This window comes from Mandrillus leucophaeus, unplaced genomic scaffold, assembly GCF_000951045.1.
Source record: "Mandrillus leucophaeus isolate KB7577 unplaced genomic scaffold, Mleu.le_1.0 Scaffold409, whole genome shotgun sequence".
NCBI lineage: Eukaryota > Metazoa > Chordata > Mammalia > Primates > Cercopithecidae > Mandrillus > Mandrillus leucophaeus.
Window position 1 is genome coordinate 447,855 of NW_012104354.1, and position 12,542 is coordinate 460,396.

General features: G+C 35.8%; 1 protein-coding gene across 2 annotated transcripts in view; it reads left to right on the forward strand.

The window, feature by feature from the left end:
• The first annotated feature begins 3,010 nt into the window (after positions 1-3,010).
• The window catches only part of NFKB1 (nuclear factor of kappa light polypeptide gene enhancer in B-cells 1), a 104,949-nt gene continuing 95,417 nt past the window's right edge, over positions 3,011-12,542 (forward strand). The window contains exons 1-3 of one of the 2 annotated variants that reach the window (XM_011992255.1): positions 3,011-3,059; positions 7,457-7,535; positions 11,460-11,500. In XM_011992255.1, coding sequence (XP_011847645.1) covers positions 3,021-3,059; positions 7,457-7,535; positions 11,460-11,500 — 159 coding nt within the window. In that variant the 5' untranslated portion in view covers positions 3,011-3,020. The remainder of the gene's footprint in view (positions 3,060-7,456; positions 7,536-11,459; positions 11,501-12,542) is intronic. The other variant, XM_011992256.1, reaches the window with a different exon arrangement.

Consider the following 12,542-nt stretch of genomic DNA (forward strand, 5'->3'; position numbering starts at 1 on the left):
TGACAGATTTTCATTAAGGTTTTAGCTATAGTAGTGATCACACATCAGTTCTAATAAAGTAGGTTTAGTTTGAGTTTTAAAAATTAGAGTGAGGACTACTTTATGTTAACTGTATACATTCAGAAGTCTGGAAAACCCATCCACAGGTTTAAATATATATAATCAGTATAATTAACAAGTCAACGGCCTCATCTCTCTCTTTTTGAGGACCATAGGCTAATACTGTTTATGAAGATTCAGGAGACCAGTCTAGATTGACAGAAAGCTTAAAGGCAAAGATGGTTTTAATGTTTTTCTTGGAAGTTTGAGCTCCTGTGGTATTCTAAGGATCGGGATTTTGACATTGATTGTTCTAGCTGGTATTCAGTACTGTATTTAAGTGTAATTTTTTTCCTAGTATTCTTCATATAACTGAAAACTATGCCAATGATTCTTTGATATAGATATATACTTATAAATATATGTGAAAATCCAAGTTTACCAAAAAATATTAAGACTTAGGGGATATGTTATTTGAATAGGCATTTATTTGCTAATTAACATATTCTAAGCTCCACAAGGTTATATTCTTTTCAAAAGTCCATTCCATCAAAATCTGTCATTTTTACAGATGAAGAAACAAAGGCCACAGTGAGTTTAGTTAATATCCAAGATCACACAGCCAACATGATAGAACTCTTGAATTTCAAGTGACTTACCCTCTTTACTGTATCAGGCTAATTTTCCCTTTTTTAACTGCTTGTCTTAATTGGGATTTGTTTAATTGTGGCTATCAGTATATCTTCAATCATTACTTTCTTGTTTTAGTCAAATGTTTCCCTGCAAATCTGCACGAACTTCTGAAGGACTCAGAGCTGCCCTTTTGCCCTTTTCCCTTTTGTTAAAGTTGTACACTGCTCTGCATCCCCCTAGAATGCTCATCAGCTTTCCCACTCTTCTTACTCACATAGTGCTCCAGCAGGAGAGGATTTCTTTGAGAATCAGATTCTTTTTTGGAGAGCTTTGTGCTTATTGGAGTGTTATGTGATATATTCATTAGGATGAGGGCTAAACTATTTGAACAAAGAGACCTGACAGTGCATTTGGGTTAAAGAACAAAGTTTATTTCTTTCTCTCATCACCACCAGCATGAGCAGCCTGGATGGTCAGAGCAGATCTGTCTCATGGCATTGTTCAGGGATCCTCATTCCTTCCCTCTCATTTATCTGCCATCCCCTAGGCTGTTAATCATCATCTTTTTGGTAGAAGTCAGGTCTTCTCCATGTCTGAGTTTATATGGAGGAAGCATGTCAAGGGCCATAAGCCCAGACCTGGAAGTGGTGCACAAGAGTTCTGACATTGCACTGGTGAGCATTTGGTCAGATGGCCATCTCTAACTCCATCGACGTGTCGGGTATGCAGTAGGTAAGCAGTCACATTTCCAGCTACAATACTAATACTATGGGAAAGGAGACAGCGCATTTTGGTGGATAGCTGACATTCTCATCTTCAGTCCTAAGTACCCATGACTGCTTCATAGACTTTATGAAAAAAAAAAAAGAAAAATTACCCCCAGGAATTAATGTTTACCCTCAGCCTTGTTTTTCTTTAATTTTCTCATTTTTCATGTCACATATCTAAAATTTGTTCTAAATAAATTTAAATAAAATTAACTTGTATTTGAATAATAATAATGACATTTCTCAAGGAAGTAAATCTCAAATGATATGTGATTTTAGATACTATCTTTATCTGACCACGTGGCTCCTCCTTTTTATCAGAGAGGGCCTCCGGGTAATAGAAGATTGCTAGGGCCTGCAGTATATTAATGTTTAGCTGGAGTTATTTAAATCTGAGACCTATAGCCTTGATAATAAAGGCTTTTATTTTTGTCTTTTTTATTGCACTTTTAATATTATGGAGTTTCTGTACCAGCTGGACGACGGCAGAAACATGGCTTGCTTCTGTGGAACACGCTAGAGCAGCAGTCCCCAACCTTTTTGGCATCAGGGACCAGTTTCGTGGAAGACAGTGTTTCTACAGACTGGGGCCTGGGGATGATTTTGTGATGACTCAAGCACATTACATATATTGTGCACTTTATTTCTATTATTATTACGTTGTAATATATAATTAAGTAAGTATACAGCTCACCATAATGCAGAATCAGTAGGAGTCCTGAGCTTGTTTTCCCACAGCTAGACAATCCCATCTGGGAGTGATGGGAGACTGACCCGTCAGGAGACAGTGACAGTGATCATCAGGCATTAGATTCTCATAAGGAGCACACAACTTAGATCCCTTGCATGCACAGTTCACAATAGGGTTTGTGCTCCTATGAGAATCTAATGCTGCTGCTGATCTGACAGGAGGTGGAGCTCAGGCGGTAATGCAAGTGATGGGGAGCAGCTGTGTATATACAGATGCAGCTTGGCTGGCTTGCCTACTGCTCACCTCCTATTGTCCTGCCTTATCCATGGCCCAGGGTCTGGGGACCCCCTGTGCTAGAGGACAGAGCCTGGTACACTATAGGAGTCCTCCCCTTGTGCTATGCAGAGTACTGATCAGTCCCTTTTGAGCTTCTCAACCTTGTAGAAAACTTTGAGACAGTTCTGGGACCATCACAAAGTTTATGAAGGGTTGGAAAACAATATACTTAAGGAACTAAGATTGTGAATCCTTCAAGTTCAGAGGGTGATAAAAAGAAATGGCTTCTAAGAATCACAGTATGTATGATTTTTTTATACAAAGCATAAAGATCATTTGTACCAAACTCAGGGCACTGTGGTGAGCTTAACACGAGGGTATTGAATCATACGTAAGTGGTAATTCCTTGATTATGCAATCTCCTTGCTGTTAGATTTAGATACCAAAGAGGAACTACATCACGTCCTCCTCCTACGGTCTTCAAAAAAGGATTATATTTGGTCTTATTGGTATAATACAGTTTATTCCTGCATGAATTCCATGGTGATAGAATTTTTAAAGTTTATTATGTTGTTACAGTTTTGTTTTGTTTTGTTTTAATATACAGCTTCAGAATGGCAGAAGATGATCCATATTTGGGAAGGCCTGAACAAGTAAGTGTCATAATCTCACTGGCAATTCTATTTAAATATATTCATATTTTAAAATATACAAAGACAACAGTAAGTTAGCACTAGGAAAATTCTAAAATTAGTATTTTTTTTTTTAGATTTCAGTTTCTCTGTCCTTTCATGTGAAGTTGGAGAGGATATATCATGTAATATGAGTAACACACCCTGCTTTCGTACACACTGTTGCATAAAAATTATATACGCTACAGGATAGCTATTGTATTAGCTTTCTAGAGCTACCATAACAGATCACCACAAACCTGATGGCTTAAAACAACAGAATACATTATCTCACAGTTCTGGGGGCTAGAAGTGTGAAATGAAGGTGTTGGCAGGGTTCGTTCCTTCTGGAGGCTCTCAGAAAGAATCTGTTCCATGCCTCTCCCTAGCTTCTGGTTGGTTACTGGGAATCCTTGGCTTGTAGCTGTATCGCTCCAATCTCTTCCTCCATCGTCACATGCGCTTCTTCCCTGTGTGTCTCTACTGTGTCTCTAAACCTAAATCTCCTTCTCTTTTTTTCTTATAAAGGCATCATTGGATTTAGGGTGCACCCTTATCCAATATGAGTTCATCTTAATTTGCTTATATCTTCGAAGACCCTATTTCCAAATAAAGTCACATTCACAGGTACCAGGGATTAGGACTTAAAGGTGTCTTTTTGGGAGGGAACACAGTTTAACCCACTACAGCCCCTTGGCATATTTAGTGTGTACACATGGATGTAGAGAGTGGAATGACAGACCATGGAGATTCAGAAAGGTGAGGCGTGGGAGGGCAGTGGGATGGGGGTGGATGATAAGAAGTTACTTAATGGGTACAATGTATGTTATTTGAGTGATGGATACCCTAAAAACCTTGTTTTGACCACTATACAATCTATGCATGTAACAAAATTACACTTGTACCCCATCAATTTATACCAAAAAAAAAATTTATTTAAAACTGATCTAGTAAGGAGACAGATTGTTGTAGTGAAAAGATCTTTGGACTCAGAATTTGAAGATCTTTATATAAGTACTGACTACTACAGATCAGCTCCTCAGACTTGAAGAATCACTTAGTCCCCATAATCCTCACTTTTCTCACTTGCAATATAGAAATGCTAGCACCACACTAACAGGGATGAGTCAAAAATATTCGATGAATGTGCTTTGAGGCATAAAACTGTTCCTATCATTATATTAGTGGTTATGAAAGGATAGCAGTGTCCTTTTTTCCTTTTCTCCTATATTTTATTTTGAAAAATGTTGGAAAAAATAAATAGAAATGTTGGAATAGTCTAACAAATCTACATTGGTTCTTTTTTTTATGGTATCTTAAATTATCTTTTTTTTTTTCAAATTATACTTTAAGTTCTAGGGTACATGTGCACAACGTGCAGGTTTATTACATATGTATACTTGTGCCATGTTGGTGTGCTGCACCCATCAACTCATCATTGGTTCTTAAAACCAACATTTTTGCTTTTCTCTTTTCACTCTTTCTTGTGTATATATATGTGTGTATATATATGTATATGTGTATACATAATCATTTGAGAGCAATTTTCAGACTCTGGAGCAATTATAATGGCAATGTTAAATTTTTTATGTAATGATTCCAAGAAGTATTTCAAACATGGAGATGTGTTCATTCATCAGCTATTTATTGAGGCATTACTTTGTGCCAGAACATTGGCTTAGGGGGAAAAGAATAAGTGATACATACACTCTAATTTCAGGAAGCTACTCTTGTAATAGGAATACTGCTAGAGCATATATCACCATATGAAAACAGACATGTTTCATAGAAATGTTCAGCAGCATCACTAGGTGCTACCTTGGAGGAAGAGCAGAGTTACGGAGGACTTTCCAAAGGAAGTCTTCGTAAGCTGAGATTTGAAAGATGTAGTTTGCTAGACTAGACAAGGATAAGGAACACTAGGTGCCAAGATAGCCTGGTCACATTTAAATTTTAGTGGCAATCATTTAAAATAGTGGATTTCCGAAATTGCACATGCAAAGAATCAGCCAGAAAAATAAAACCAGAAGTGGAATACGTTTTAAAGGCTCTGGTATTATTTCTATAAATAAAATAGACATATATAGCATTTATTACTTTGGGTAATAGTCTGATTGATTCAGAAATAATGACTATGCATTGCTTTTTGCATTAAGATGCTCCTTTCTAATTTTATTTTTTTAATGGTGATTTAGGATAAATCTAGGAACATTTTCTTTTATTGAAACAAAGACATTTGGCTAATTGTATTATCAAAACCCTTTGTTTTACCTTTCGCTTTTAATATGCTCTCTCTAACAATTAAGGGCGAACTAACCAGCATGAGGATTGTTTCTGCTTGATTTTAAACCATCCTTTCCTGTCTGTACACAGGAAATCTTATCAACAAGAGATGATTCTTTATGCCACAGAAGAGTAAAACCTGCCGAAAACATTCATTTTGAAAGTTTTTCTTATGTGGGCATCTTTGCGATCATCAGTAAAAGGGGTGGGGCATGTTCTGACATTTCCATTTTTGAGGCAAGAGGTCTTGAAGTTTTTTTCTTTCTTGGCTTGAGCTTGATGGTTTATATTTCGTAAAGTTTGCTTGTCCTTAGTGTTTTAGTGGAGTCTGGAATTTGCTGTCCACCCTGAACTAATAAACAATGCCAGCTGCAGCACAACACAACTACTCTCTTAGTCTGAAGTGGAGAGTATATCTCTCTCCTAAGGTGAGCCCTTTTGCCCACTCACCAGTCATTTAGCCACCACAGGAAAGAGTTTTCCTGCTAGGTTTTCAGTTTGCTCTGAGACTGTTAAAATCCTCTATGAAATGAGGCCCATTTTTGCAGAACATGGTTTTTCATTCCTGTATTTCCTTTTCAGCAAACAATGAATAGCATCAGTGAGTTTTTACTCTTACAAGCATTGAAGTGAAGTGCATTCTTTTTTCCTCAGTTGAAAATTTGCATCCCTCAAATGGATCTGAAGTACTCTTTATTTAAATGACATTTGTCTTAACTCTTAATTTAACTAGGCGTACTAAAATCTTCGGTACCGCAGAACTTCCAGTTATTTACTACTAAGGACAGGAGACAAGCTGTAACACTGGCTACTAAAAGAAACGAAAAGCGAGTTCAGCACACTTACTAACTAGTCTCATCAAAAGTGAAATATGGCTGGTTTCCATGCTGTCCACAGACATTTCAACCATATAACTTCTTTAGGCTAAAAGAAATAGCAAGCTTAGAAATATGGTTTTAAAATCCGAAATGAACCAGCGGTTACAAATTTTTTTGATAAGTAATGAATAGTAATTTATTAAGATAGAATTTACTGTCTTCAAAATATACTGCATGCTCACTCTGTTGCTGCCCTAACAAATTACTACATACTTGTGGCTTAAAACAACACAAATTTATACTTCTGAGTCAGGAGCTCAGAAGTCTAGAATCAAGGTGTTGGCAGGGCTGCTTTCCTTCTTGAGACTCTCATCTCTTTGCCTTTTGAGCTTCTAGTGGCTGCCTACTTTCCTTGTGTACCCTCTTATCATACCAGCCTCTTGCTTCCATTGGCACACCTCCTAATATTCAGTGTGATTTCCTGAATCCCTCTCGTCAGGCCCACCTGGGCAATTCAGGACACTCTCTTCATCTTAATATCATTATGTTAATGACATATGTAAAATTCCTTTTGTCATATAAGGTAGCACTCGCAGGTTCTGAGGATTAGGATGCAGAGATGTTTAGGGGGTCATGATTCAGCTTACCACATCCACTAAATTCCAGGTATTTTGTGTTATACTAGGAAAGTGAAGGTAAAAGAAATGAGTGAGCTCAGTGCTTGGTTTTCTACTCCTTGTACTGTCAGTTATATTTTCTGTTATTCTGTAAATAGTCCCAGAGGTACTCTCTGTCATTCTTTCAGGCCTTGACATTGGATAGCTAGATGAGGGGTATGTTTACCACCATAGATGAAATACTGATTTCTAGGATTATATTCAACTCATGTTGTTTATACTTCTAAGAGAGTACAAGCTTCAAATCATTCATTCAGCAACTATTTAAGTATCTGTTCTGTGATAAGCATGTGCTTGGCCCTGAAGATATACCAGTAAGCAAGCTAGACCAGGTCCCTGCCTCTGGGGACTTTATAGCTGAGTTATGCTTCTCAAATCCCTTTGTTACTTAAATGTTGTCCAACCCTAAATAAAGTTTTGTACACATGAGAACTTACCTAGGTCTCATGAAGATCTTTTGAAATCCTGATTTAAAATATTTTCAGATTTTTGTTTTTGGCTTTAGTTTCATTCCTATTATAAAGTTTTTGGTGTCCCAACTTCAAATTTTTCATATAATGTAGAAAAAATGATTGAAACATTTAAATGTTCTTCTTTACAGATGTTTCATTTGGATCCTTCTTTGACTCATACAATATTTAATCCAGAAGTATTTCAACCACAGATGGCACTGCCAACAGGTAAGAAAACGCATCCCTGTTACTCTGTTGTTCTGCTTTCAGTCTTAGTAAAATGCGGGATTTGTTAATAGTGTCTCCTAGAAATTCAGTTGTGTACCTAGAAAGGAAATGGTGATTTGTTCTAAAAACCAATCTTTTAATATACTTTCTTGAAATATATTTACACAAAAATATTTCATCTCAATTACCCCTTGTATGGTTTACTGCATTTCATATCTGCTACGACTACTCAGAAGGAATTTCTTTACTCAATATAAGGATTTTCTTTATTATGTCTGTATTCCTTTTAAGTCCTTTCTCCTAGATTCACACGAGGCAGTCTCCACTCTTCATTTCTGTTTCAAACATTTAAGAGGGCCTGTTGTGTGCTACCAGTGTGCCAGTCACTGGAGAATCAAAGTGTACAGAAATTGTAAAAATCATCTCAGTAGAAAAATCATCTTTATGAATGCTTAAAACTTTGCACTCTGACAAGTTGGATAAAACTCATAATCCTTCCTTCTAACGTGACTGTTTTAATTGTCCCCATCAGCAACTGTTTAATTTCATAAGAGTAATTAAAAACAACAACAACTCATTTTGCCTCTTTCTTAAAAAAAATTGATTTATTTGTATGTAAGCCTGGTGTAATGGCTCTTTTTATGTTCTGTTTCTCTCCTCACTTCACCTGTCACCAGTGGGACTTAACAGATATTCAAAAGCAGTGTGAGTGAATTATAGAGGTTATGTGTAAAAGAGTTTGGTACTCACTGAAGTGGGCATCAGCTCTTTTATTTACCAGGGACTTGCTTGTCTTCATTGGGAGATTTTATCCAATTTGTATTATCCTCATTTAAAATTATCATGGTTACTACAGTATTTACTTTTCATTTGCTTTAGATCAGAAAACTTTTCCTGCGTTTGTATCTTTAGTATTTCTAGGAGTTCATGGGAGGGAAAAAAGTAGATCTGCTATACTTTCACCTTCACTCGTGAAGGTGTATTTCAGAAGTTTTTCTCTCTTTACCCCCTACAAAACATTATTTTTAGGCTGCCATGTCTGCGATCTTGTGAAGTGCTTTCCAATGTGAGCTCTAGGTCAGCTTCCTGTGAACCAGTAAATGTGTTGGTAGTGTGTGTGTTTCTTGTGAACTTTTTAATTCTAGAGTTCAAAGTATTTTTCTTAGTATTAATGTATTATTGAAAATATAAGATCTTGGTTCTGTCCACAGGAAATACACACATTTCCTCTTAGTGTCTTGTGAATACCAAACAGTATCCTGAGGCAGATGTTTTCTTAATTTTTTTCCTTCAGATTTATGGGCATGAAAATAAGATTATCAAAATAACCATCTCAGTAAATATTCTGTGGTCACAGCTTTGTGTTGTAGAAATTATTTTGCCATAATATTAGAAAAACTATTCAAATTACACCTAAAAATCTAATTTGTTAGTTCTTACCCCATCATTTTTATCTATATGTTTTTCCCTCTTCATTGCAGTATCATAGTACAATTTTTATAGTCCAAGATATATAGGATGTTGTATTCAAATTTTTGAAGAGGTAGAGAGGTTGATTATCTAAACCAATATTAACTTGTAACTGTAAAATGGATTATTTTAGTCTACTAGATTTTTTGAAATCTAAAACCTTTAGTAGATCTAGTACTTGTTGAAGACTATGGGATACGACATAAATCTTAGGTCTAAAGTTAAATTTCTCTGCACAGTGGAATGTCCCTTTCATGGCACAGAAAGGTGGCCAAAAGAATGTTGGCCTTAAAACAACAAATATATGCATATCAAATCTAATTTTCTAGTTGATTTAACTTTTAATGTGTTTCCTGAAAGAGAAAAAATGGCTCTATTTTACATGAATTTTCCCATAGTTAAAGGAAATTAAATCCTACAGGAAAAATAATGGCAGATTTGTGGGTGTTTTTAGCAGAGTTAAAAAGTGAGAGACTTGAAGTTTAATGTAAACTTGCTTCCAACTCCTCTATTTTTCATGACATCCAAATGTTGCTGTCTTAGAGGACTATCTTGATACGTTCTTTCACCATTATAACAGGGAATATTTTTGTAAGTGTTACATTGTCATACAGGCTGTATCTTAGTGTGAAAATATTTCTATTTCTAATCAATTTTATTTCCTTATCCAAAATTAAATTCTAGCTATTTGGGGGGAATTTTTAAATTATGCTTATATTTCTAAAAGTAATTTAAAACGTCCAGGGGTGAATTTCATACAGACAAAAGATGGTAATTTAATACATTGACCAGTGACTCCCCCCTTTTTTTTCTTGTGTATGCTTCATTTCAGATGCAGTCATTTTTCAACTGGCTTCCTTGTAAATTTCTTGAATAATAACAGGAAGTAATTATACCCTTGTTTTTTCCAGTTCTCTAGCCTTATCCTGATTTATCATAATATTGAAAAGATAAAAATAAGTTCTCTGGACGGGCGAGGTGGCTCATGCCTGTAATCCCAGCACTTTGGGAGGCCGAGGCAGGTGGATCATGAGGTCAGGAGTTCAAGACCAGCCTGGCCAAGATGGTGAAACCCTGTCTCTACTAAAAAAATACAAAAATTAGCTGGGTGTGGTGGTGGACGCCTGTAATTCCAGCTACTCAGGAGGCTGAGGCAGAGAATTGCTTGAACCCGGAGGCAGAGATTGCAGTGAGCCGAGATTGTGCCATGGCACTCCAGCCTGGGCGACAGAGTGAGACTCTTTCTCAAAAAATAAATAAATAAATAAATAAAAATAAATTCTCTTTTATGTTATAGTTTATTTTTAATTTCAACCTGAAGGTTTATCTCCTCACAAATTTATCTAAAATAAGAGGTCTTGAGCTTCTTCTGAAAGAAAATAAAGATTAAAATGGACATACAAGCATTCTCCTAAAATATTTTTAGCACTAAACATCTTAATATACATTCAAATAAATGAGAACCACCACATCCCTTTATTTATTGCAGAGCTATGGGTTATACTATTGACATAAAAATCAGCTGGGAAGCTTAAGGACTTTTTCATATTGAACAATTTGTACTTATGTTATCAGAGATTCTGATTTTCCTTTGAATTTTGAAGTCAGATACCATTAGGGTATGGATTAAGCCTCTAGTTTTCTTTGTGTTTATACAATAATTAATTTGCATACACCTATCTTCAATTAAATTATTTTCAGTATTTTATAAAATGTCTGAGCTGTTTTAGAACATAGTTTATATGACAGCACAATATTCAAAATTGCATATAAACATCAAAAGTTATGGATTAATATGAAAATTTTACCATGTCTGATAGACCAAATTACATTGGGAGTGTCAGGGAGGAAAGGGGAAACAAACTAACCAGTTAAGGAATGAAGGTCCTTTCCCTTTAAGTAAAAAAAAACAGAAAACCTAGTGTAAGGAAAAAGAGGTAGCCCGAAATCATTATCTATCATGCATATATATGCAGGTTGCTAGATCAGTATCTTTTAATTTCACATTAAGCCCACTGTCTTTGAGGAATGAAAGTCAGTGTCTAATGATGTGAAGGCCAAAGAAAATGTCATAGTGCCCAGAAGTGGTTGCTGCTTTTAGTTGGTATTTGTCATTTTAAAATGCTTTGTTAGGAGACAAGATTATGAAGGCTGTTGACATCAATTCTTGCCAGCCGTATGCCTTTTATTGGGTTAGGAAATGTGCCATCACCATTCAACAAACATTTATTTATTGTGGTTCGCTAAACTTGTAAAAGTATTATTAAAATAAGGGTTAATTTAATATTTCAAACAAGGAAGAGAAATTATATCCTTGTGGAATTTTAACCAAAAATTCATTTAAAATTTTTACATAAAAACATAATTTCAGTTTTTGACTTGCTTTACATTTTATACCAAATTTGAGAAGCCTCACAGTTTCTTTTGGTTTCTGTTTGTTGTTTTTGTTTTTAGCAGATGGCCCATATCTTCAAATATTAGAGCAACCTAAACAGGTAAGATTAAAGGGGTGGGACTTTAAATGTTAGATTCCAGTGTCTAATATTGAGATCATAAGCACTGAAGAATAATAAATGAATTCTATGAAGGAAGTAGCTTATCTGAAAGATCAACAACCTGACAAATTATGTAACAGCTTTCTTCATTCACTTTACATTTCTCTTAGTCATTGTTCACACTGTCCTGAGCCTCAGTACATAGTTATGTAAAACTGCAGTTAATTACAGTATTATAATTACAGTTAATTACAGTATTCTGCTGTCTCTACTAGCTTAACTTATCAGCCACTTCCAGGAAAGGCAGAGGTGATTTGCATTTATTTTCATTTATGAAGAAGTACATATGCATACAGTTCACATGTACTGAACGATATCCCTCTATTATCCTTGCACATGTAGTACCTCTTAGCCTTCCTCCTTCCTTTGGTAGCCCCAGCCTTTTCTGTGCTGCCTTTGGAACATGTAACCTAACATACTAAAAGTACCAGTGGGAAGTAAAATGTTAGAATGAACTATTGAATTCTCTTCCCTCTGGTGTTAGCTTTAGACTCAGCCTCTTTGGAGTCAGGAGAGGAACATTTTATCAGGCTCTTCCCCTTACCACTAGAGTCTGTAGAGGATAGCACAGAACTGAAATGGCCTCCTTACTGTATCCAAGTCTGTGGATATTTATAGGAAGTTGGATGGGACCAATGCTGTGAAAGAGAAAGAAAGGCAATCCTTAATGTCTGCATATAGGAGGTTTCAATTATTAGGGAATGGAAGTGATGGTATAGTTCCCCACCGAATGAGGACAGTCGGTAAATCTTTGGATGGATGAACTAATCACAGTTTTGTGTGATGGAGGATATGGATACCTGTCCTCTTGCAGCTATATTACCCAATACATTTTCTAAGTATTCTTTTCATTAGCTCAGGTGAGTGAAACACTTTTGCATTTTGTAACATTTAACACATGCTAACTAGGTCACAAGCTTAAATAAAGCATCCACTGCATTGTGGTTTCCAGAATCGTGACATTATATATATATATATATAT